The following is a 26,674-nucleotide window of genomic DNA, read 5'->3' as shown; positions in this document are numbered from 1 at the left end:
CTGGAGGGGAGAAGACATTCATTTCAAAGAACACTGCTGATAAAGTTTAGAGAACTGGCATTTGAAGATCACTGCAGAACGATTCTACAGCCACCAACATACATTCTGCATAGGGACCATGAAGATAAAATACGAGAAATTAGGGCTTGTAGGGTGGTATAAGGATAGTCATTTTTCCCATGCTCTATCTCCAGTAGAACAGGAAAGGAAATGAATAGTCATGGTACAGGATACCCTCCACCACACACATCATATGGTGGCTTACGGAGTACGTATGTAGATGTAGGTGTACTTGCTCTCTAGTCCAGCCATTTTAAGGAGTTATAATGCTAGCTGAAGCAGAAAGTGGTGGACTAAAATCAGTTGTAGCATGGTATTTTTAAGGAATATGTAAAGCTCATTGATGTTACGCAAGAAAAAATATTTTTCCACAATTGAAATGCCAGCTCTTACATTTACAATGTTAATGTCCTAGCGCCACTGTGCTATATGGTATATGTGGACAAGTTGGTGAAGTTGAGGATGCTCTCCACCTTAAATAACAATATATTACTTTTTCAATGTGCGACCAGTACACATCATATACTTATCCAAATGATCAACAGGGCAGCTCAGAGATGCACAGAAACCACCAGTTTGTAGTCTACTGTAACAATACATTCATTTACACAAATTTCTTCTGGGACTGTAGTCATTGCTAGGCACCTGAAGATTAATAAGATTGACTTACACAAAGCTCATGTTTCAGTTTTTACACTCTTAGCTCTATGTATTTATCTCATTGATAATAGTCTAGGACACTGGATACTACAAAGTGGAATGACTGAGTTTTCTCTGTGCCCTTTGGACTTCTACTGCATGGTCAGACCACAGGATATTGTGTCCTGTAAAACAAACTGCACAGTCAGAGCTTTGAGAAAAAATTGAAGCAGCACCTCCATGAACCTCAGTGATCCCTTGACAAGTGTTACCTAGGCTGCAAACTGTTATTGCTCCTCATATGAGTCATGTCTGTAATAATGTCCAGAGTCAAATATGACTAACATTTATTTTCATATTTTGATGTAAACTTAAGAGTTTTCAACATAACTCACTATTTTTCCCACAATATGTAAAATCTCTGTAATAATCTTAAGTCTCCCTTAGTATATTTTTGATGGTTTATGTTATTCTGCTGATAATGATGTTAGACATTTATCATCTACTCAGGTGAGCTGTAACCACACTTCCCCATGTCAACCATGCCAAAAGTAGTTTTGTACAACATAACTATTGTAGTTGCCAGTTATAGAACTTTCCTGTAAAATTTAGCAGTCTTTTAAGGCTAAAAACCAATTATTTTTATAGTTGTAGCGATACAGTGGTATGTATATGCAAGGCTTTAATTTTCAAACAATTAATATTAGAATTGAATGACTAAACATTCATGAGGAGTTATTCCTACTCTTTCGGATGAGTGTATGCTCTCTCTCTCTCTCTCTCTCTCTCTCTCTCTCTCTCTTTGTGCCTATAATCTATATTAATTGATAATTCTGGAGCAAGGTCATGGAGAAAAAGAGTAGTCAAACATAATAGTTGCTTGCAATTTGTTCATATGTTTTTATTTCAGTACATTCTGAGCACTTAGAGCAAAAGTGCTTAAAAATATTGTGAATTGACCAGTTGTTATTAAATGTTTATGCAACTGCAGGTAGTTTACATTTGCAAAGTTACATGAGTAGTCCACACATTTAATGTCACAGGTAATTATTAATATATGAGATGAACTATTGCACGGAGTCTGGTGTGCAAGCCAATAAAACTGACAAGGAGCAGAGTGGAAGTAAAAACAAATAGCCACAGAGGCCAATCAGAATTGCCCCTTGATTAATAAAATACTTTCACCTCATGATAATAACCTTCTTCTAAAAACAGGAGACATTATTAGTTATGCTTTTTATGCTATACTCTGATCACAGACAATCACCTCTTCACACTGACAGACTTTAACATTGTTAGTAGTTGAGGCCTCAGTTGACAAGTGAAAAAGGAACTAACCTTGCTGTAGATCTAACTATTTTTCACTTTCTGCTGAAAGGATTTTTAAGATTCAGATTCTCAACCAAGTCAGTTAGATGATAAGCATTTGGTACTTCCAGTAGTTTGGTAATGCACTATATCCACTCTAAGCTTTAACCATTACAGTGACACAACTCAAACTCTAAGGCTGAAATTTCATTTGGAATATAATTATCATTTTAAAAAAGTGAGAAGAATAGCATAATAAGAAATTTATATATTTTATATTGACCTTTAATTCTCATCTGATATATGTATCAGACACCAAATGGTTTTCACTATTTTTGGATTCCAAAATGATTGTATTATTTTTCAGAAAATGTATCTTAAATATAGATTTATCAGTAAATGAAATAAAAACACAGAAATAGGATTTTTATCAGTACAGAAGGTGAAATAGAGTAATTTCCTCAGTCAAGCACAGTGACAAATAACATAGAAACTGTAATCACAAGTCTTTTCCCTGAGTTTTATATGGAAACTCTTTCAAGTAATGCCAGCAACAGATAGTGGTTTCCTCCAAATACATTATACTGGTACTTCCTTTCTTCACAAGGTCAAACACTCAGAATCAATATTTGTATGAAAATGTTTGTTATTAGTATTTTAATGTCTTGATTAAGATGAAAATACAAAAATAATGTTATTTCATTCTTCTTCATTTTAAAATTCCTATTAATGCCCACAAAAATTCCACTTTCACCTTTTTGAACTCTGTGTAGCAGAGTTTTAAAATGCTTGAGCACCAATATTAATGTTGTATGTTGTTACTGAACTTCACTTTTCTTGCTTCCTATTTCTATATCAAACAGAATTATTAGGCTGTGAACTTCATGAGTTTTATATTCAAATCAGTTTGCTGTGAAATATTCGAACTTGGTTCATATATTTTAGTATATATCTATCTGTATACAAAAATACATTATTGAAGAGTATCACATCATGACATTAGTAGTTCTTAATGTTGTAATTACTGTAACATTATTTTCATGTAAATTTCAACAACACTTACAACATTTGCACAGCAAGAGCCACTAATTAAACACATATTTCTATTTCACCATAAGTGTACTGTGAAATATATTACTGAAAGTCAGTTAAATGATGGTATTTATACTCTAAGGATCTGTATCAATCATAATATTTAAACTTTGGATTGTGTTAGTGAAGTTACAGAACTGATGTTGCAGAATAGAAAGGTTGAGAGGAGAAATGAAATATGGTATATTTTAATCACAGAATCAACAAGAACTTCTCCTTCATTGATTGTATTCTGATGAAAATTCTATGCTTCTGTATGAAGGGAGTAATAAATTATGTTTTTGAATGCAAAATGAGTAGAAATTTTTCAATAGTTTGGCTATCAGTAGTGATATATCAGAATACACCAGCACAGTATAGCAACAGGAGAGTTATTTCATAAAGCTTAAAGGTACATCCAAGCACATATCATGTTCTTCCCATTAACTTATGAATGATATAGATTCCTTCCCATGTTAATGCCACAGCAGAGCTAAACTCAAGTTTGAGTTTTTAATACAAATTCTTCCAGACCCGTTACATTCCATATTAAATAAATTCTTGATACTGCATTGTTATGTACCTATAAATGAATAAGTCAAGTAACATAAAGTAGATTATCAAAGTGTGTAACTTCTGGCAGGTATTATGCCATGAATATACTTCTAACAAACTCTACATCATTGATATTCCCTAATTATTATCTGGGAGGTTATATCTCAGCAACAGGTTATGCCACCTACACTTGCATATGGAAGCCTGAAACAAAAATTACCAAGATGGCAGGTATGAGGAAAGACATATTGTTCAAACAAATGTTGAAATGTAAAGTTATGATTAAAAAATATATATAAAATGTAGAACATAAGATGCTAAAGTGTCTCACAGTTCATAAATTATAAACCAGCTGATCATATGAATATTCTAGTAAGTTTTTCTTTTTAGTTCAAATTTTTCATCTCTTTCTGAATTACTTCCCCATAAATTTTAAAGCTATTGTTTGCATATTTTAAATTATTTTTATTGGGACTGTGTAGCACAGTTCAGTTTGGAAGGAGAGAGTTTCAAATTTCTACTAATGTTGACAAATTAGTGAACAGTATAGTACTATCTTCTACCCATATGAAATAACTTCTTTGAAAAATATAAAAATGAAACAGTATTATACACTAGGTATAATATACATGATGTTATGCTGTATTAAAAACAAAGGCCTAGTATTCCAGAGGATGAAATCTCTAATTCCCATTTGATTATTCTGATTTAGGTTATAATTGTTTCCCTAAATTACTGACATATATGCTTTATGGTTTAGTAGATGATGTGAGGCTACCCTCAGAGATGTGATATGGACATTATATTTTACACATAGCAGATATCATTCCAGATAGGGGTTAGGAGCAATACAGTTTTGGAAAACAAGTTTGTCAATTGATGTTATTACTGTGTTAGGAAAGGAATATCCATCTAGTATTAGAATGTTTTGCAGTAAAATTTCTCCAGCCATATATGCAAAAAGTTTTGAAAATAAATGTACAAATGTACTTCAGACTACCTTCATCCATTATAAAGACTTAAAGACTCATGGTGTTAGCAGGAATGGTGCTAGGATGACACCTCTTATGATGGAGAAACAACTGATTTTTTAACGTGTGCAATTTTAATACACAGATAATATATACAGTTAGTTTAACAGAGATTGATGCACAAGAGTGATCATTAAGCATTAGATTTTGAATGAAGTGTTCAACTGTAAGAAACATATTCACTGGTACTTGGTAACACTTATATGTGGTGACGATGAAGAAATTATCAGTATTCACGAAGTGAGCAGCAAGTAGTTGTTTACTGCAATGAGCATGCGACTACCCAACATTTTCAACACGTATTTTGTATCTTTATAATTCAGCTACTTTATCCATTTGGATGACTGAGCACTTTAAATCACCCACTTTTTGGACATGGGGAGCCACATGGGCCCTGGATCAAATCTGCCTCACATATTAACCACAGGAGTGGTGTGCTGACCAGTCTGGATGTTACTTTTATGTCGTTTTCCACATCCATCTCAGTAAATACCATGATGGTTCTCATATCCAGCCTCACTCACTTGATCCACAAAACATTTGCTACATTTGGTCATGCAGAATTCACTATACACAGACAGGTACATGGATTCCTCTTATGGGGAGCAAAGAGGGAGGGAGGATCAGAGTGAGGGGGAAGGAGCTGGCAATGGATTTAAAATACATTTGGGAGTGATGACCTAGTGGTAATAAAAGCACATATACAGCTTTGTTGACTCTTCATGAAACTGGAAAAGCCCCCATACCAGTCCTCACCTGGCGACCTGGCACTGGATGGATGTACCAGAAAGGAAGGAAGGAATTCCATTACTTTTTATCTTGGAGTTCTTTCAGCTCTCACTGCATAGTATTGTTCAATTTGAACATGTACTTAATGAATTGAATTGAGTAACAACTTGTATTAAATTCCTGCACGGAAATGGATACAGGCCCTCATTGTGTACACTTTGGGTGTTCAGCAACAGTACCAAAATAATCTCATCTTCCATATTCAGTCTGCAATTTCCTTTCATTTTATTGTTAGTATACATCTAAAGGTGCACTGTCTTTACTGTGAACTATGAAGATGTATTATACAACACTGAGCTTTAGTTGGGCTATCTTGTTCATTACTGTACCATACTGTCAAATTCTAAAATATGTGATTTTTTGGTTATTGTAGTTTTCAAACAAAATTACAGAACCTTAGTGAAGGGGTGAGGAAATTTAAATTCATGTTGCCTCATTTCTTATATGAATGAAAGGAATACTATGTATTACCTTCAAAACACTGCCATTGGTCATCAAGTCACACTTCTGCTGGGCATGGTTTGTCTTCCATGCTCAGAATCATAACAGCTTCAGTTTTCTTCTGAAGCCACTCCAGAACAGCAAGATCCTCACATACCACATGCCTCTCATCTCCAGAAAAGAAATTGCAACTTTCATCCTTCAAGAAAAAATATGTTTTGTTAGTGTTATTAATACTGAAAGGAAAAAAATAATTATTGTTATTGTTTACAGTTGTTGCAATCTTGAAAAATCACACACATATGGCTGTAAACTATGAAATTTATTTTTGTATCTCTTTTTTGTCTTCTTCAGAAGCTCATATTACATTGTTCAGCTGAAATGAATGTCACAGAAACATAAACATATAGCTGGTATTGTCACATATATAAATAACCAGACTTTGTACATGTAATTTAAAATTACGAACTTAACTTAAGAGAAGGGCAAATGACATAAGACAAATTGAGAGAAATGAAATTAACTTAAGAAAAGGAGAATTAACTTTAAGAGAAAAAGGTGAATTAGTGTAACATAAGAAGCCTGCGGTGGACCAAATATTGAATCAAAAAGTTGTAACAATCTTGAAGTGCTTGATGAAGTTTCTGGCTTCAAGCTGGTCATTGTATACTTCCAAGCACAATATTTCAACTGGGCACTTTGCATTCAGTTTATCATAAACCCATGATATTTATTTGTATTTACAGTCAGTCTACAAGTTGTTATGACCCATCACAGACTATGGCTGCACTTGAACCACTTGTGGACAAAGCATATAGTGCTTCTGATTCAGTCATTTTACCTGAGGAGTTTACTTACTTAAAAACAGTATCCTGAGAAAATAAATATTCCATTCAGCAATTAACAGGGCGCTATCAGTCAAAACTAAAAGACAGCTGTTGGATACGAAGGACAGTTTGCCAACAAACTCCATAAACTTTCATTCCATACCTTGTCAAAGATTTTACTAAGAGAGCCAGAGTTCTCCAGAAATTCAAAGTGATTTTGTGCCTACCATCTAAGGATTCATACATTCTGGAATTGTCAATGGAGGATTTACTGCTGTTGAAGATGGGAGTTTATAAAACACCACTGTAGTTTGATATGTTTACATAGGTCAGCAACATGCACTATGGAAGAGCTGTGTGCTGTGAACACCAATGCTGCACTTCCCTCTTGAAAGGTATCAGGAATGCTGTTGCTGAGCACTGTATTTCCACTGGACTTGCAATGGAATATGAGAAAAAAGAATTATGTTTACTGCAACATAATTATGGGACCTCATTATTACAGCTTCCACAAAGATGTGCATAGCAGAAAACCTTATTATCCACCACAGCAGCTGTGAAATCAATAACACATGGAGTCCTGTCATTTACAGTAACTGCTTTCAGTGCTGATGACAGAATAAGCTGAAAGCCATAGTGAGGTGAAGTTTTCACATTCATCAGTGACACTGTCTGTGTCCTCAGGTAGTGTGAATAGTATTATTCTTATCATCATCACTGTCTTTTGCTGCCTCACCTAAAATGACTGGCAGGTACCCAGTTGAAGTATCACACTTGGAAGTAAAGGACAACTGGCTGCCATCATGAAACATTAGGTACTGAGAATGCTGAGAAAACTTCAAGAAAAAATAGGTAAGCCACATTCAATGAGTGGAAACGACAGGCTGTCCAAACTAGTTTTAAACTATCTACCAGCAGGGAAAAGAAGTATCAGATTAACAACTCGAGCTGCAACAGGCATTTGTGTGTAATTCTTGAGAGAAGAAGAACGACAACTTTAAAGAAATAATTCTGTAGGAGAGGGAGACACTGCTAAAGCAGTGGCAAAAACACTTCAGGAAATAAATATTTCAGTAACATGCAGTAGGTCAGAAGTTATTTTAGAACAACTATTCACAAGCCTTTAGAGCTGTACAGTGTGATTCAGCTAAGCTGTTCACATCAGATATTTCCTGGACTGCTTAACATACTGTAATTCTGCTTTCAACCAAATAAATGATGAAAGAGTCCTCAATGAATGAATGAATGAATGAATGAATGACATATAGTCTCTTTTTCATACAATTATGGAGATATCAGTACCACCGTTGCTTTTGCGAATGGAACTATAGTATTTTCTGCTGCTAGTATCATAGTTCTAAATGAGATGAATTCAACAGTGTTTAACAGTTCAAAATCCAATTAAATTGTTAGAGAAACTACAATGTTTAGAACTCCAGATTTTCTACTTTGAACATGAAATCAGTTGCTGTCTCATGTGGAAGATTGTGTTGCTCTACAGAACTGCTGTATATGGCTGATGGGGCACTACAGCCCGATGCAGCTAAGAGAGTTTTTTTTTTACAAAAATGGAATAGTGGTGAAAAGTTTAATTTAAAGCTGATACTAATCACACTTACCCACATGCTGTTAGACTGACACACCAACTGGAAGGCTAAGGGTGTGGCATCTAAGGATGATACACCACTTAACTACAGTAACAGTTCTGCTCTCATTTCTACTAGAGCTTTGTAAGAAAGGTGCATGTCAGAAATTAACAGATTCTTTGATACCACTGCATATGCTAGAACAGTTTGATGTTTTAAATCCTTTTGGGTCATGAGAACATGAGTTTACAACAGAGAAAATAGTTGAGTGACATTGAATTGAGTGAATGTGCAGGCCCACTGATAATACCTTCACATCCTATCAAGTGACCAGGAAGAAGGTGGGTGAGAACTTCAATAGCCACAAGTGAGTAGTGAAACATACACTCATCATGTTGGTACCACACACTTCTACATATCTCAAATGTTACTTCCTCCAGGAGAGTCATCAGCTCTTCTCCAATAATTCCAGAATAAGAGTTCACACTCCACTGCCTATGATCTACCTCAGCCAATGTGCATTCTCAGCTGCCTAATAAATCATGTTTCTTACATTTAGCTTTCTGTGATCAGTAAAGAGAATTCTCCGAAGAAGGGACCTATTTTCCTGATGTTCCATCAGAACCAAGTGACAGACTTCCATGTGTCTTCTGGAGCCCCACCAGTTAATCACCGATGGAGTGACACATAATAGAGATGGAAGGCCTTTGTATGCAAAATGTGAACAATGCTGGGATAACTTATTCCAGAGGTAAGTACAATTTCTCTGGAGCTAACATGTGGATTATGAGCAGCAGCTGCCAGAAAATCTATTTCATTCATTCTGTTCACTCCTTACCCTTTATGTAGCATTCTGGTACCCTACCAATAGGGGGACTGATGACCTTAGCTGTTTAGTCCCACTTCAACATCCCAACAACCACTACCCTACCAATAACAATTTTTTGTACATTTTCTGAAATGTCATTCTTGTTTGGCTTGTCAGCATAATTTTGTGTATCGAACTCAACTGTCCTCTTTGCATTCCTTCATCATTCTCCATTAAAAAAATACAAATTTACTTTTTCATTTTATGAAAGACATTTATTGTTTCAAACTAAACTGCACTCATTACATGTGAACGTCACAGACAGAATGAAAGCTACGTTTCCTTTGTGATTCATTGAACTGGATATCACAGAGGTGCAACACTCTGTTTCCTCTTTATCCAGTATGAAATATTTCATTATTTGAGCATGAAATCATGACCTCCATCATCATACAGTAATAAGCTTCAGTTCAAAATATCTGTAGACAAATCCTACAAAAAATTTATAATTTCTCAAAAACTAGTAGTTGGCTTTTTCAAGAGTGAAATGTTATAGAATTCATTATTTTTAGAACTACGACACAAGCAGTAGAAATTACCAAAGTTCAAAAAGAGACTACATGTCATTTAATGGGGACTTTCCCACAATTCACATGGACGAAAACAGAATTTTGGTATCTTAAAACAGTGCCAGAAATATTTGAGGTAAACAGATAAGCTGAATCATCCTGTATATTGTCATCATGACTACCTGACATATAATGAATGAAAATATTTCAGTATCATAAATGAATGATAGGCATCTTTGGATTTTCCCTTTTTGACACTTATCAATTTAGTTCACTCTTAAGAGGCAAGGAAAATATCAACTAAAAACAGGTACCTTTCCTGTTGTATTGTATAACTTACTATCAGCAGTAGTGTCATCCTCTATAATATGATGTAAATTATTTTAGCAAGATAGAATGACAGTATGGTATTATCTACAAACAGTAAAGTCTTGTAAAGATGTACAATAATATTTGTACAATCCTAGTAATAGTGAGTTAGCTAGACTTCTACACTGAGCTTTGGAATCACATAAGACAAGAAGATACAAGGCAACTCACCACGGTTAAAAAAAATTGTCAGAAACATTTCACTGCTTTTAGAGGAAGCAGTCATGTATTACAATTTTTGACCTCATTTACTGACTGAATTAATCTGAGAAATATTTCCAGAATTAAATTTTCAGTCTGCAGTGGAGTGTGTGCTGATATAAAATTTCCTGGCCGATTAAAACAGTGTGCTGGACTGAGACTCGAACTCAGGGCCTTTTCTGATAAATATTGTTCCAAAGAAGTGGAAACTTCCATATTGTATTTGCACATCTAGAACTACACCTTTTTATTCAGTGACATTTGGAATTTATTGTTAAGAGCAGGAAAAATGAAGTATCATTAATGTAACATTGTATGTACTTTATTGATACTATTAACAATGTTATTCATGCTGGGAATGGACAGCTCGTTTCCGCTACTTGGGGTCAACAGGTATATTTGCCTTTTATGTGGGAGCAATCTGCAGTTTATAAATTGTGGTGCTAACCATCATTTAGTGCAAAGTAGAAATATAAGTGCCCAAAGATAATCTAGACAAAAATCATAAAAATGAAGATATGTTGTAACCCTGGACAGAGTTTTGAAATATTACAAGAACTTTGAAGAACAATGGCATACAACTTGATTAAATTTATTTATTTACATTTTCTTTGCGTGGGGCCATCGTAATGATGGCTTTTGCATGTATGCATATAGTTAAATAAGAAAGTAAAAGTGCCAGTATTCATAAATGGAAGCTCTATGTTATTGTATCATGAACAGTACCATGAAAGAAACGATAAACGGTATTAGTAAACCAAACAATAATGTGCCCTATTATTATTCCAGATAGGTTAATTAAACAAAGTTCAGACAAATAAAGGTTGTAGTGGAAAAATGAATCCCCATAGAAATATTTGTATGTGAGAAAATTTTACAGTGGACAACAATTTTAAACTAAAATGTTCTCCTGCCTCTGAGACAGATAATTATTTATAAATATGTATGAACTTCATCATTGATGTCAACAGTCATCTTTGAAACTGGCAGTCAGCTCTCACTTTGCGGTTAAAGGCGCTGCAGCCTGGAACCGCAAGACCGCTACGGTCGCAGGTTCGAATCCTGCCTCGGGCATGGATGTTTGTGATGTCCTTAGGTTAGTTAGGTTTAACTAGTTCTAAGTTCTAGGGGACTAATGACCTCAGCAGTTGAGTCCCATAGTGCTCAGAGCCATTTGAACCATTTTTTTCTTACTTTGCAGTGACCTTGACAGACAGTCAACACAGGTTGAATGCGAACATTAAAATAATAATTCATCTGTGAAGGTCAAGATATCTGCAGAATTTTCTTTTTATGTCATGTTCTTTCATACTGGTGTGTGGTTCATGGTTTTTTTGTGAAGTCAAAGTATTTTACTCTCTGAGAAGTTATTTAATACAAATAAAGTGTTAATTGTTTATAAACTGTGCATGTATTTGAAATGGAATCAACTGTTCCCACAGTGATGACTCCATTTTGAATGGTTTTCAAACTTATTTTCTGTATGTGCACACAGAACAGTGGATTCCATCACTAACACAGCAGTGACAGAGGAGCTCCAGAGTTTGATTTCAGCGAGCAACATTGTGCCACCACCAACTACACTGCATAACAACAACACAGGCAGTGGCAACAGGAAAAATATCATTTGGCTCACAAAAGCTGAGTTGTGGCTTACCCAGGTGGAAGCCATCTTAAAATGCACTGGTGCTGGATGCAGAACAATTTACACTGGTTATAGCACAGCTGGATTTGATTATTATCAAGCAATTGGACCATGTTTTCCATCACCAGTAATATGCTAGTCTTAAAGAGGCAGTGCTCTAACATTTTGTATTACCACCTGATTCGTGGTTACGTATAATTATTGGAAGTGATGCTTGCTACAGTGGTTCCCCTTCACAAGTACTGCATTCACTGCACAAACTGGCAGGAAATTAGCTCCTGTCTGAGCAAGCTCGGGAGATCTTTTGGCTATGAAGATTGCCACAAAATATTTGAGCTGTTCTGTCCACCTTCATGCAGTTCCCTGTTTATGACATGCAAGGACGGTGATATCACTATTGTGTATATAGACAATAACATGTGTGGCAGGAGGCTCTGAACCATGCACTAACACACTTGCTGCAATGGGAAGCCTGCACTTGCTGTGTATTGCTTCACCAAATGCAAGCACCACAGACGGAACCATCTATGAGCCAACTGCTGAATGAGTTAGCAAGGCTGAATGCCAGGCTACAATGACAGGAGAATTATCAAGGCCATAATAGTATAAAACAAGATTTAAAATGGTGTTGGTACCACAGATGCTTCAATGAGGCAGCAAGACAGGGCACGAACCCATACCTCTAGCTGGACACATGCGAGGAGTGCCAGTAAGGGAATGCACTCATCCAGGACACTCAAAGCACTTCAAGTGCACCAGAAATGCAACAGTGTCAGCAGCTGCAGGCCCAACTATATTATTTACAAAGGACAGGAAATCCAATGATATATTCTTAATCAATATTGGACCCAAGGTAAGTCTATAGCCAAAGAGGCTGAACAAATGCTACTCATCTACAATAGTTCTACTTCTCACTGCTTCTAACAATTTGGCAACTGAGACATTTGGGAAGGAGGAGCTGACTTCAGTGTTGGATGACATCTTCCACTCTACTTGAACAATTATTATTGCAAATATGAGAATACTGATTTTGGAGACCAATTTTCTCTGTTATTTATCTGTGATGCTGGGTCTGCTAAACCATTGCCCTCTCTCCTCTCCTCTCTAACACATTGGGCCACATTTTGGGTGATGCCAATGATATGGATTGAGTGAAGATTTCTGGGCTACCCACTTCTCCCATACCGAAAGCAGAATACTTAATGTCACAACTGCCTGAATGCAGAATGCACATGTGTGGATAACATGAGAAGACCTCACATTCTACATCGCATGAACTCATGGAAGCTTCAGAGTTCAGGGAGACATGCAAGGTATTTAAAGCAAAGATATGTGAAGTTGATGTATTATGTGCTAAAGAATAGTTCACTATAAAGGTGTTACAAGACAGCAATGTTGAACTAAAGAGTACTGTGCCCACTACACAAAATGAATTGAACAAAACACTCGAGCTATTGTGATGCTTATGAGACTTCTACCATGTGGTTTCTCCTACTACTACCATCATGGCCGAGGCAAAGGTGGATGATGATCTCGACTAGCAGCTGCTGTGAGAATTCCCAGTGTTAATATATCCTGTACTGGTGAAGAGCAAAATAAGTCATTCCGCTCAGCACCATATCCAAATAACAGTAGGGCAACTTGTTGCTGCCACACCTCAGCATTTACCTACTGATAAGTTATATGCTGCACAATTGAAGTTCAAGAAAATAATCTCACAGTGTGTGGGCATCACCTCTGCAAATGGTAAAGAAGAAGGATGGTTCATGGAGAATGTGCAGCAATTAAATGGGCTTAAATACTCATACCATTCTGGACAGATACCCAGTTCTCAACATTGCCAGCTTTAACAACAGTGTGGTGGATGTTTGATTTTTCAGTGTAATAGATTGTGCAAAAACTTTCTCACAGATCCCCATTTCTAGAAATGATAAGTATAAAACTGTGATGGATACACTCTTGGGGCTCTTCTAACATAATAAATTGTCTTTCTGACTATGAAATGCTGCCAAGACTTGGGATTGTTTCATGCATGAAGTGCTACAGGGGTTTTCATTTGTTTTCTGTTACATGGATGATATGTTGCTACTTTCTAAAACCAAAGATGAACACTTCAGGCGCTTATATCCACTGTTCAAAAGACTGGAGTGCCATGGGATCATGGTCAATTGGGAAAAATGTGTATTTGCTAAGGAGGAGGTACAGTTTCTAGGCCTTTGAATATTTCTCAGAATGTTTACATTATTATAGGCGACACTTGCCACATTTAGCTGAGGTACAAAAGCCAACAAATAAACCGCTGACAGGAAAAAATAAATCTGGAAGCAAAAACTTTCCTTGGACTCATGGTGCTCAAAATTCATTTCAAGACCAAAATTCATTTCAGACACAATGCTTCTGGCACCACCATTGCTTTGATAGTTGATACAATCCAAATCACTGTGGGCACTGCATTGCAACAGTACATCTCCACAAGCTGGCAGCCTCTGGGTTTATTTTCTAATACCCTGTCTATTCAGCAACAGCAGTGGAGTGCATTTGATGGGGAGCCTCTTGCAATATACATGGCTGTAAAGTATTTCTGGCCATAACTAGAGGGCTGAATCTTGCTACGCATTGCTGAAAAGCAACTTTACTAAATATTTTGGAAGAAATAGAAACTTTCACAATGATGTAAAAAAACCATCCTGTCATTATTTTAAATGAACAGGCTGCTCTAAAAAACACAAAAAATATTTGAAAATTTCACTAGTATACCTTCATGAAAACGTGTTTCTTTTTTCTGCTAACAAAGGTAAGCAAAATACTAGTGGTGGCATATATATTCTGTGATGTATAACAAAAGTAATCTTTGTGTATATAGCAATTGATAGTGACAACTGCAATTATTTCATAAAAAATTCCTTATGCTGATTAAATTTTGTATATAAATCATGTAATTATATTGTTGCATGAATATTATGAAATACTATCATTGGTATATACTAGAGAATATTACATATAAGGCAAGTTGAATTACAATGAACTGAAAAATTACAGCTATGTAAAACTCTACAATATACACTGTAAGTAACTTATTGTAAGAAATATGTGACTTTTGTGTAATACAGATGCCACTGATGATGAGCAATGCCCAAAACAAATCCAGTGAAATAAATACTACCACAAAGCAGCTTTTGGCCAACAATTAATTAATGACATGATATATTTACAGTTCCTACAAGCCGCAGAGCACCAAATGAACAAGATATCGACCTTTGTATATACACAGTAACACCTCATAATTTACTCATGTCTACTTTCTGATTAAATTCTTTCCTTAGAAACCTGTTAACCACATAAGTGCATTTGAAATTAAACTACTGCAAAGACAGGGTCCCAACAACTTTCTCAATTGTTGCTGCTTCACATAATACCCGTTCATTACCTCATGTTACCTTTGCTGGTCAAGTCCTCCACCACCAAGATTTCCAAAAATATCTACAGGTAACTCCTGATATAACCTTGTCCTACAACAAACACAGAGAAAAAACTGCAGCAAAGCAGAAATCTCACCAGAACATCATACTGAAACTGAGTGGTACCTCATGGGGTGGAAGAGCTACAACAATATGATGTTCTTCCTTAGAACTGTTTCACTCTGCTGTCAAATACTGTGCTACAGTGTGGCTTAATAGCTCACTTGTGAGAAAAAATTGATGTTCACCTAAATACTGCAATGATAGCATTAACAGGCTGGACCACATCTACTGCTCTTCACTGGTTACTGCCTTTAATCCACATTGTGCCATCAGTTCTTTGATGACAGAATGCCCTTCTAAAGGAACATGAAGAATTAATTAAAATTCCTCAGCTCACAATCCTCTCTGATGTGTCTGCACTTTGGATGAGCTGATTAAAATCCAAGCAATCACCTATCATACTGGCAGCATTGCTGCAAGCAGTGTATTTTAACATGAGCAGGAACTGGTCAGAAATGTGTAATAATGTTGCCCATCATGAATATCACACTCTCATAAGACCTAGTACATGACCAGCTGGCATGGAATTACCATGACATGCTTGGAAAACAATTAATAGGATTTGTACAGGCCATGGCACCTGAGCAGAAAGCTTCCACCAGTGGTGGACAGCTTCATCTTCTCAATGTGACTGTGTCAATGAACGTCAGATCATCGAATACATAGTAAAAATCAGAGACAGCTCTTGAATGGATTGAAAATGTAGATATTACTTTCTGGATTTATATGATCCAGTCACATTAATGGGGCCACCAACTCTGTTCTATGTCAATGTGCAATAATCTCTCTGAGATGGCAGGTAACAGCACACCCAGTGGAGGATATATAAAGTGTATTGAGGGATGTGGAAAACAATGCAGTTGTTGTTGTAATGAGGAAGTGGAGCAATTTATCTGGTATCAAAATGGCATGATCATTGGCTTTTGAGCCAGGAGTGGAAGCATTTCTGAAATGGCTATGTTTGTAACTTTTCCGTGTGTCACTGTGGTTGAAGTATACCGTGCACGGCAAAATGACACTATACAAAACCGGTGGTGAGGCAACTGTGGTGCACCACAGACCACTGATGACAGGGGTGAACAATGGTTGTGGAGATGTGTATGAGCAAACAGATGTGCTACTACTGAGCAAGTGACCACCCACACGGAGCAAAGAGCTATCAACATTGTCTCCCCAATGGCTGTTCAGCAAACATTGCTGTGTACGGACCATGGCAGTAGGCACTTGGTTCATACACCCATATAGACTGCTTGTCATTGGTGATGAAGACTGGAATTTGCATGCCAGTACTGCAACAGGATGTCTACTAAATGGCGACTTATGACCTTTTCAGATGAATCATGTTTTATACTCCACCGGACAGATGACCAACACCCTGCAACAATTGTTGGAAGGTCCATGCAGGAGAAGGGAGTCTTACAGACTGGGGAATATTTTTGTGGCATTCCCTGGGTGATCTCATCATTCTGGAAGGCACAATGGATCAACACAAGTATGCATCAATACTAGGAGCCACGTACACCACTACATGTAGTGTGATTTTCCTTGGTTCACTGGTATTACCAGTAGCACAATGCATGTGACACAGCTCAGCACATATGCATGGTTCCAAGAGCTCTGGTATGTGTTTACCATACTCCCCTGCCCACCAAACTCCCCGTGTTTAAACCTAATCGAGAGTCTGTGGGACCACTTCGATCTTTGTTCACACCACTGATCCTCAACCAAGAAAATAGTACAGCTGGCCACGGCACTGGAGCTGGTATGGCTCCACATCCCTCTCAGTACCTTCCAGAACCCCCTTGTCTCTCTGCCTGCATGTCTTGCAGTGGTATGTGCTGCTCAAGCTTTTGACAGGTGGTCACATTAATGAGACTGGACAGTGTAGTCATTTACTTCTATTAATTTTATAAAATAATGCAATTCATGTTTGTTGGTTGCAGATCAGTTAGTATTGTCATACGATAAATAAATAAATAAATAAATACCTCATTATTACTTAATTTACTTATTATTTCCTTATTTCATCACTCCCTTTGATATCATCACATTCCATCTATTCATTACTCCATTATTTCATGTTGTCACTTCATTACCACATAATTCAATTCATTATCTCACAATTCTTCACTACATTACAACACATTATCCACACAAATTTTATCAACATTACTAAATGAAAACACAGATGAAGCATTCTTCACAAAATTTAGCTGACATCCTCTGATATTCTTTTAGTATCCATAACACACAAAAATTTAGTCATTGAAACAACAAATTTTGGATTACCTATGAACTGAATATAACACAAGAAGATTAGTTTTTTGTTACAATCCATGAACAGAATTGCAGGTGAAGAGAGAGGTTCAATAAAGGAGGAATGTGATCACCCAACTGTGGGGGCACTACTTGCCACATAATGTGTTCCTTAAAGTTCACTGAACCCCCTATCCATTTTAATTAATTCACAATTACATTGAGTCCCTGCTCTTCCATCTAGTTTTGTAGTATCATGTGAAATCTTACTCTTTTATTGAAGTCAATTGCAAACACAGTATTCCACACACAAAAATCTCTTGACACGCTCCATCATACAACTACTATTCCCTTGATCATAACACATATACTGAAAATTGCTGTCTGCACATTTATACTGAAGATTACTTATTGCAGATAGTTCACTTCGAGAAGTTTTAATGTAGTTACCATTGGCGATTTAACAACAGGTTTCTTTACCTCAGTAACTTTCACCTTATCTACCTTTCCATCTGCATATTTTTCATCACAACATTGCTCACATTAGCATTTACTAATTTGTACATACTTTTAATTACACATCTTTACAGTCTCCTTTAACAAAGTCGTCAACTTTGACAAAAATTTTATTCACTACTTGCTGAGATATGCCTACAGCTCCAGTATCATTGACTCTATCAATATTTACAGCCATATCTTCTTCTACTACCCTCAGATTCTCTCTGTCAGCATTATTTACTTGATTAACATCAGAAATTAATACATTAATACCATCAGTGCAAATATGATCTACTCCTGTGACCTCAGTGTGACAAGAACTAACAAATAAACTTCCATCTCATTTTTACATTTATTTTCAACTACATGCTCATTTAATAATTCACCAGGACTAAAAGTATTTAGTTTGAATTCAAATTATTTGTCATTTAATATAACTTACTTTCTAAGCAGATTTTCACTGAATGTATCTCTTTGTCTAAATTATTTTATATCTTTACCCAAAGCTAAGCCCTTAAACTATCAATGTTACTGTTCTGTTTGGCCAGCCTTCCATTTAAACTGTCCATGAACTTGCCCTGACATTGGCCCAATGTCACTGGCCAAAATTTTTCTTGCAAACCTTGCTTTTAATCACAAAATCCATATTTAACATTATCCTTTTCTACTGATTTGGATTTATTCTCTTCCTTCTTCATATCACAGTAATCAGTGGGCAAAGCCCTCGACATTTTGCTTATTATCTGACTGATATTCACTTCATCATCAAGTTCACTTTTAATTACTACATTCTGTCCATCTCCAAATTCTAGTTCTTGATCCCTGTCCTCAGACATCCTGTCTTCAAGCAGTTCACTTTTAATTTTTTCCACTCATCCCCAAGCATTAAACACACTGTTTCTTCCCCCATTGTCACTCATCTTAATAAAGTGCTGGGCAACACTTAGCAGTAGGAACACTTCACCTTAATTTTCTCTGATGCCAGTAGTTACTGGCATGTAATTTACTGTCAACTGCTCACTACTTATTCATATTTCCACTTTGGGCTGATCTTTCTACTGCTTGGCTCTGCACTGACTGGCTACTGTCCAACTGAAGATGGCATTGCTCATCTTCATCCCCGCACTGGTTGGAGAAAGGTTATTCCACTATGGTGTCACCCACCTACTACTTGTTGGTGCAGTACCATATTTAACTTTGTCTCATGCTATTAAGGAACTGTACACAGTTTTATCTACCATCCACACATACATGTAGTCACTCAAAATTTGTTCATTCACTGTTTATTTCCACTGTGACCCTGAAGTGCTACTTTCACAGTCATTCAAATCTCAGTTTCACACTCCACAAGTTTGTAATTTCTGCCACGTATTACTGTTCTTGCACATAAGAGTTCATTTCACCGTACCAAAACAGGAAGATGTCTACATAGTGGCACCATATCCAATGCTGCCTACCTGCACTGTCCATTAAGTCCTTGGAGTCTTGTCATTCAAAGTCTTCTAGAACAGCTGTAAACTGGTTTCCAGGAATTACACTAATGATTTACACAAATTTTCAAGTAATGTGGCTTTTCTCTAATTTATTAATTTATTATCAGCACAAGCATTATGATGATCAGATCCAGTTTTGCATCAAGCATTCATTATATGCAAGTATGCACCATGTATTTACTCTACACAAACTTGGCATTAAAAACATTATCACGTTATGAAGTCAGAGTCCTTTTTGAACACGATATTAATAGAACACAGAGGCTGTGTAGTACTGGAACAGTGCACATGCTCAAAAGAAGATTGTGCAAAATCATACACTTTATCAATGTTCATGTGTTAAGTCACATGTATTACTTGAGCGGACATTACTGGTGGCAGATTTTCTTACAATGCCATGGATTCAAGACTCTCGCAAATATGTTACATCCAATGTGAGATTTTCAGGGGAGGATGGTGGGGATTTTTCCCTTTCAGAATCAATCCACCCCTCCCCCTCTAATTTTATATTACCCTTCTCAACCAGGGATGCTTATTTCCTGCTCACTGGACATATAAAACTTAACATTTAATTTAAATTTGTGGAGCCATACTCAGGAAGCACAAATACATTATTATTATTAAAATGTTTGTCTATTAATTTTGGCAAAAGCATTATGTATTTAAGCATTTCAATCCATCTGAATTGCCATTCTCATGCTGTCATTGTTGCTTTCATGTAAGGTCTGCCATCAATTGCTTGTATGCTTGCAAGAAAAGTAATGTATCAGCTGTACCCCAGCCATACCACATAGGGGCATGAGCAGCTGGGCCCCAAAAAAGGGCAAGCGGCCTGGTACTTACATGCACATTTACCGTTAGGCCACATTTTGGCAATGGTGTCACGTATATAAACACATACGGAACAAAACGACAAAGCAGTGCTAACTGAGCAACGGTACCTAGCAGAACGAATTCAACAGTCTGACTTAGCTTGCTGAAGACCACGTGGGTTTAGCTTAATGCAGGCCCCTCAGTATTGTGTACGAAAAATTAACTGGTACCATTCAGTTGTTCTCTCATGTCCATTAAACACATGGCAGTCTCCACATGTTCCCACTTCAGTAGCATTGTTTGTGAGTTGAGTGTGTGCAGGTCAGTAAGAACTACAGAATTTCAGCATGGCTTTTAAACAAAGCAAAATTTGATCATTCCTTAAGAAAAGTGCATTATCAGATATGTGTGCAACATTTTACAGTCAGAATACAGTAGTGCTAAAAGATTTAAAATAGGTGGTGAATCCTAAAAACAAAATGGTAATGATGGTGCTAATAAAAAGAAAGAGAGTGACTTTGGTGACTGGAAGCTGTGAGAAGTCTTAAGGTAGTAATGGCAGTAACAGTAGGCTTGAAGTTATAGTAGGAAATTGTGTTGCATTATCACTTTTTCAAAACTGGCGAGAGACAAAGCTGTGGCTGCTTGTCAATGACCAAAAGTTGGTAATATGCACAGTGTGTTCAGAAAATCATGAACTTACAGTGGAAAGCATGAAACCTGTACATACCAATAATGCATTTTTAGCTGGTGTTTCTGCTAATAATGCAAAGAAACTAAATGATAAAATCGGTGATCATGCAAAGTGCAAAGTACACATGAAATACATAGAAATTGTATGTAACAAGAAAAGCAATGTTTAGAAAAATCTGTGAGTGAAATTAAAAAGTTGTGGGGAAGACAAAGAGATCACAACTGATTCATTGTTCAGATTTGCATATATAATAGGTAAACAGAAACTACCAGTCAAATCATATCTTACAGTAATCGAGCTACAAAAGTGTAATGGTTTATCAATCAATAATATGCTTCATTCTAACCATGTACGCTGAACTATCATTATGTTTATAGGTGAAGAAAGGAAAAAAAATTGCTCACTGCCTTGTAGGTTCAGGCACAAACTTCAGTGTCAAGATTGACAAAAGTACAACCATTTCAAAAAAAAAAAAAAAAAAAAAAAAAAAACACCTGTTTAATAAGATATGTATATTTGTCCTTCAAGGGAGTTGCTTCCAACTGTTTTTTTAATATTGTTGGATTAGAAAATGGGGCACTGCACTATTAGCAGCTCCTGAAAGCATGGCATTAAATATGATGTACTAAAGAACCATCTTGTAGTTATCACAACAGATGGTGCATTAACAATGCTTGCACCTTACAAAGGCACAGCCACTCTGTTGAGTAATCAATCAGGTGAGGATTTAACTGTTGCACTGTATGAACCACAAACTGGAACTAGCTGTTGAAGACGTTATGAATGATGTAGCAGATTTAAACCATAAACAGGGTTTTTGGATTCTTCGTATACTGTGTTTTCTCAAAGTCTCAAAACTCAGAGACAACTACAGGGTGTTTCTCAAGAATTATTCTTGCAGATTTTGAAACTGGGCCATATTTTTCATGTATGTTGGGTTTCATCATCATTTAATGCTGTTTCTGCTCTTCTTGAAAGTCACAGTTCTCTTGTTAATCTTGTTGAAAAACTGAGTCTTGATGGTTTCAAATCAACTCACAGGAGATTTAAATCTGAAGGTTTGCTAAAACATTTCACAAAGTGTTTACTTATAAAGGAATTAGATCTGCTTTATGAGACCCTAGAAGTTTTGCTAGTAGTATCATTCTTTATGCAAAACAAAAATTCTTCAGTCCTTAAAGCTAAGCAGCTGAGATGGCCATAAAAACTCTTGGAATGTTGAAAAAAAATTACTCACAATGAATGAGGATGATAGTACAAGAGTTGGAGGAAAAGTATTAATTAATGAACTGTCTTCTGATGAATGTAACAAATTTCAGACATTTTGGAAGAATTTTTTTTTATTTTTGTAGACAAAGTAAAAACACATTTTGAAGACTTGGATTTCTTTTTGGTTGCAGCTGTATTAAATACAGAAACATGTCCTTAATATGATTATGATCTTATGTTTCATGGTGACATGTAAGTTGCTTGTTTATGTAAGAAGATGGATTTTAAATTAAATTTAAAAAAAATTAAAATTAAATTAAGTGAAAGCACATATGCATCACTAGTTAAAGATTTTTGAATCTATAAATAAAATCGTCAACACGTGTCCACTTCTGTCAAAAAATTTGTGCAGGCAATCAAAATTATATGTATATCTACAGCTGAATGTGAACACAGATTTAGTACCATGAATCTAACACCAATTGATCACAGATGCCATTTACAGATTCTGACACTTTCAAATTTACTTTTCATTTCAACAAATACACCTTCAATTCATTGCTCTGATGCAGAAAAATTGTCAGCAAGATGAATCAAGTCTCAGCACAATATCATCCTTGACAAACCAACTGGGAAACCTTTGAATCTTCAGGAGCAGTCTCAGTCATCTCGTCTGTTCAACTAAACTCTGCAAGTGTGTGTGTTAATTGTACAATTAATATCTTTATAAAATAAAAAAATTAATGAAAGTTTATTAACCTTCACATGATCACCACAAAACCCCCTGAAGTGCTTTGCAATTTCAGGGATAATCATGGAACTGCTTTATTTTGAGACACGAAACAAATAGCTCAAACTAGTATATGAATCACCAGTTGCAGGTAATGGAGTGCTATTGCCAGTCAAATCTCTACAGAAACTACATTTCACGTAACAGTATCTTGTCTAGAGATACGCGTTTCAGTTTCATAACCAAAAAATCAAAATCTTGCTATGTCATTCTTGTGAAATTTTCAAATAAAACATTGCTGTCATTTTGGCTATCTCACAGTAAAGTATCTCTGTTATTTAATACTTTTTTACTCAGTCATCTTTGTGACTTCTTTTCATGTTGCCTTTTTTATACAATAAACACAGTATAAACTGCTGAGAGTAGAAATGGATCCATAGAAGGTGGCTGCAGCAATGCGGTAACATGTGGACATGAGAGTGCACATCCATATTGTATTCCTTTCACTACATTTTTGTGCATTTGATTTTGTTTCTGTGCATCTTCGATTGCGCATGAGCAAAGAGGTATTGTCTGGATGTACCTTTACTCCTTCTCACTGAAATGGCTAAATGGATTTGGATTAAAGTTTGAATTGAGATTGGTTATACCCTGAATTAACAGATATGATGTATATTTTTAATGCATAGTCAGAATCCTTTCTGAACACAATATTAATAGAAAACAGAGGCTTTGTAGTACTGGAACAGTGCACATGTTCAAAAGACGTTCGTACAAAGTCATACACTTTATCGACGTTCACATGTTAAGTCACAGTTATATCTTGTGTGAACATTACTGGTTGCAGATTTTTATAGAATCCATGCACTCAGACTCTTGCAAACATGTCACATGGGTTTTATTTGACTGACATTTCATTTTGTAAACTATGTTTTGGTTTGAAAAATGGATGGATTATATTTTGCTACTTCAGATGAACTATATCTTATGATAATAATCTTCTTTATAAAATATGTGGTGGTTTAGGAAAATACAAAATGTCATGGAACCATGCTATACATCCACATTGGGAAAAAAAAATTTACAAGTGCATTTATAATAATTTACGCCAATTTTAGATAATTCTTCTCAATTAGCTGCATTACTTATTGAAGGGTGTCATTCAGTTCAGGAAATCTGGAGCAACAAAAGCATTGTGGTAAAAGTTGGAATCTAAAAAGGACAGTGGATAAATCTGCAATGGAAAATCTAAGTATGTTTGGACTTTAATGTTTAACTATCAATTAATTTTAATTAACTCAAAGTACATCACTACAAAGTCAATCTTTCAAGTGAGTACTGTCATTATTATCAAGTATTCTATTAGTTCAAAAATTTTTCCCCATTACATACCATTGTAGAATTTTCAATTAGGTATAACTTTTAGTAAACATAATTTATACTGGATAGAATCTGATCTAAATAATAATAGGATAGATTCATGGGTACATTACATACAGATGGTATAGAAAATTGGAATCAAATTGAAGCGAAGGAAAAAAATTAATTATTAGTAGGGGTGTAATAAGAGCTTATGGGAGACTCAAGCTTGCTGTGTTTCAGCAGCCAAGTACAATAAAGTGCGATGTTGTATTTAAGAGTACACTCTAAGGACTGCTTGTTTCAGCAGAATATTTTTGTCACACTACATAATATGACATAAATTGCCATTTGATATAACTCTTTATCAGACATGTTACTGTTGCAGTGGACGAAAGTTTGTCAAATAAACCAAAATAGTAATAATGAAAATATGTACTAATAACACCGACAGATACAGACTATTGTACTGATACAGCCAAGTTTATTCCTTATTGAATAAAAGGAAAAGAATAATGAGTTTCAGAACTTACCTGTCTTACTTTGAATATTAGCATATTGTCGGATACATGGGGAACTTTCATAATATCATCAATCCTGATCACCCACTCAATGTCCCAGATGCCCCACAGTCGACACTTTTCTAGTAGAAAGACATGCCTGAAACACATACATAAAACACTTTGAAATAAGCTGAATTTTATTTTAATTTTCAACAAAAATTGTGAATAACAAATTTAGCACTGTTAGCATCTCTATTTAAAACATTTTAAACCAAATAAATTCTACTATAGACATATCACATTGGAGAAAGTAGGATCCTGGTAGACAGGAACAGGATACTTTTGAAGACACAGAAGAAATATAATGCATTCCATGTAAATAAGTGGACTTGGCTGCCAGATTTACACTTATTTATGTTTTGTTCTTGATCCAACATATCTGAGATGCTGTATCTAACAGATATAAAGTCATCTTTATTATTAAAAACAGTGAGAAATGGCATCACAAGGATGGTAAAAGTGATAGTCCTAACAACAGAGAATAACTGGGAGTGTTATTTGAGCTAGTGATCATGTGAAAAATGCAAAAAGCAGAAATTCTCAGCATCCATTGATTCTACATAGAATTTTCTGCTGAATTAACTCCACATCTGGTTTGACAGGACACAAATTTTATGGACAAGGTGTAGGACATAGTCCTGGGTGTATAGTCATCGAAAGCCGTTACCTGATAAAGCAATTTATGAGCTATCTTAACTTTAATGGAACAAGTAGCATGAAGTGAAATGCAAATAACAGTGAAAAGTTAGTCTATGTGACCTGTTGTGGAGAGCATTAGCTGCAGAAAATCTAAACTGAAGAAGATATTACCTAAAAATTACAAGAACTATGGAACCACATAAAAAACTAAGTGATAAGTGCCAAGAACAAAATGGTATCCTTGCCAGGTATCAACATGAGTGTAGATGAGGAAACACTACATAGTGTTGGGAGGATGCCACCTGAGAATAATGAAAATCTCCCCTACTGGCGTCACCACCAGCATGTCACCTGGGCTGACCTACTTTCACTAGTCGAAGATAAAGAGCCACTGGAAACATCACGACTTTGTTGGTGTGTTTATAACTACGTCTTTGATACTGCCTATTCATTTACATAATTATTATGTTGATTTTGAATGCTTTTAGTGATATGCTTGCTTTGTGGGTGGTTTTGTGTTTGTTAAGAAATCTTGGAAAAAAGAAAAAAAAAAAAAAAGAAACGTGGCTGGACCACAATCAATATGGATTGTGATGTGGCTTTTGAAAAATTTGTTATTCATGGGTTTTCCCACTGTACTTACCTGTGGGAAAATTTCAGTTGCTTAGTAAAATAAAGTCATTTGAAAATATTCTCAAATATTCAGATTATTTAAAAAAAAAAAAAAAACAGTGGCTGACAATTCTCACGTATAAATCTAATGGTTCAGCAGACCATTTGTGAGTCTTTTACAGAATAATGCCACCAAGCAGACCTATCAAATTAGCAATGAGCTAAGTTTAAATAATATCACACAGTGATTCCCTGACTCAATTACTAATATTATAATGGAAAACCTGGGGCCAACTCAAGTCACAGCACTGTGTGTGTGTGTGTAAAATATTTGTCTGTAGTTTGAGGCTCTCCTGTGCTCATTTCATTGTTAATGCTCATATTTTCA

At 35.8% G+C, this 26,674-nt stretch overlaps 1 protein-coding gene across 1 annotated transcript in view; it reads right to left on the bottom strand.

Annotated features, from left to right (window-relative positions):
• Positions 1 to 1,594: 1,594 nt before the first annotated feature.
• Positions 1,595 to 26,674, bottom strand: part of LOC126248619 (intermembrane lipid transfer protein VPS13A-like) — a 764,418-nt gene continuing 739,338 nt past the window's right edge. The window contains exons 64-66 of the mRNA XM_049949782.1: positions 25,006 to 25,132; positions 5,925 to 6,093; positions 1,595 to 3,837 (exon numbers count right to left, since the gene is read on the bottom strand). Of these exons, the coding sequence (XP_049805739.1) occupies positions 5,953 to 6,093; positions 25,006 to 25,132 (268 nt within the window). The 3' untranslated portion in view covers positions 1,595 to 3,837; positions 5,925 to 5,952. The remainder of the gene's footprint in view (positions 3,838 to 5,924; positions 6,094 to 25,005; positions 25,133 to 26,674) is intronic.

The sequence above is a fragment of the Schistocerca nitens genome, chromosome 3 (genome assembly GCF_023898315.1).
Source record: "Schistocerca nitens isolate TAMUIC-IGC-003100 chromosome 3, iqSchNite1.1, whole genome shotgun sequence".
Lineage (NCBI taxonomy): Eukaryota > Metazoa > Arthropoda > Insecta > Orthoptera > Acrididae > Schistocerca > Schistocerca nitens.
Note: the sequence above shows the minus strand (reverse complement) of the source record. Positions and strands in the feature narration are given on the sequence as shown.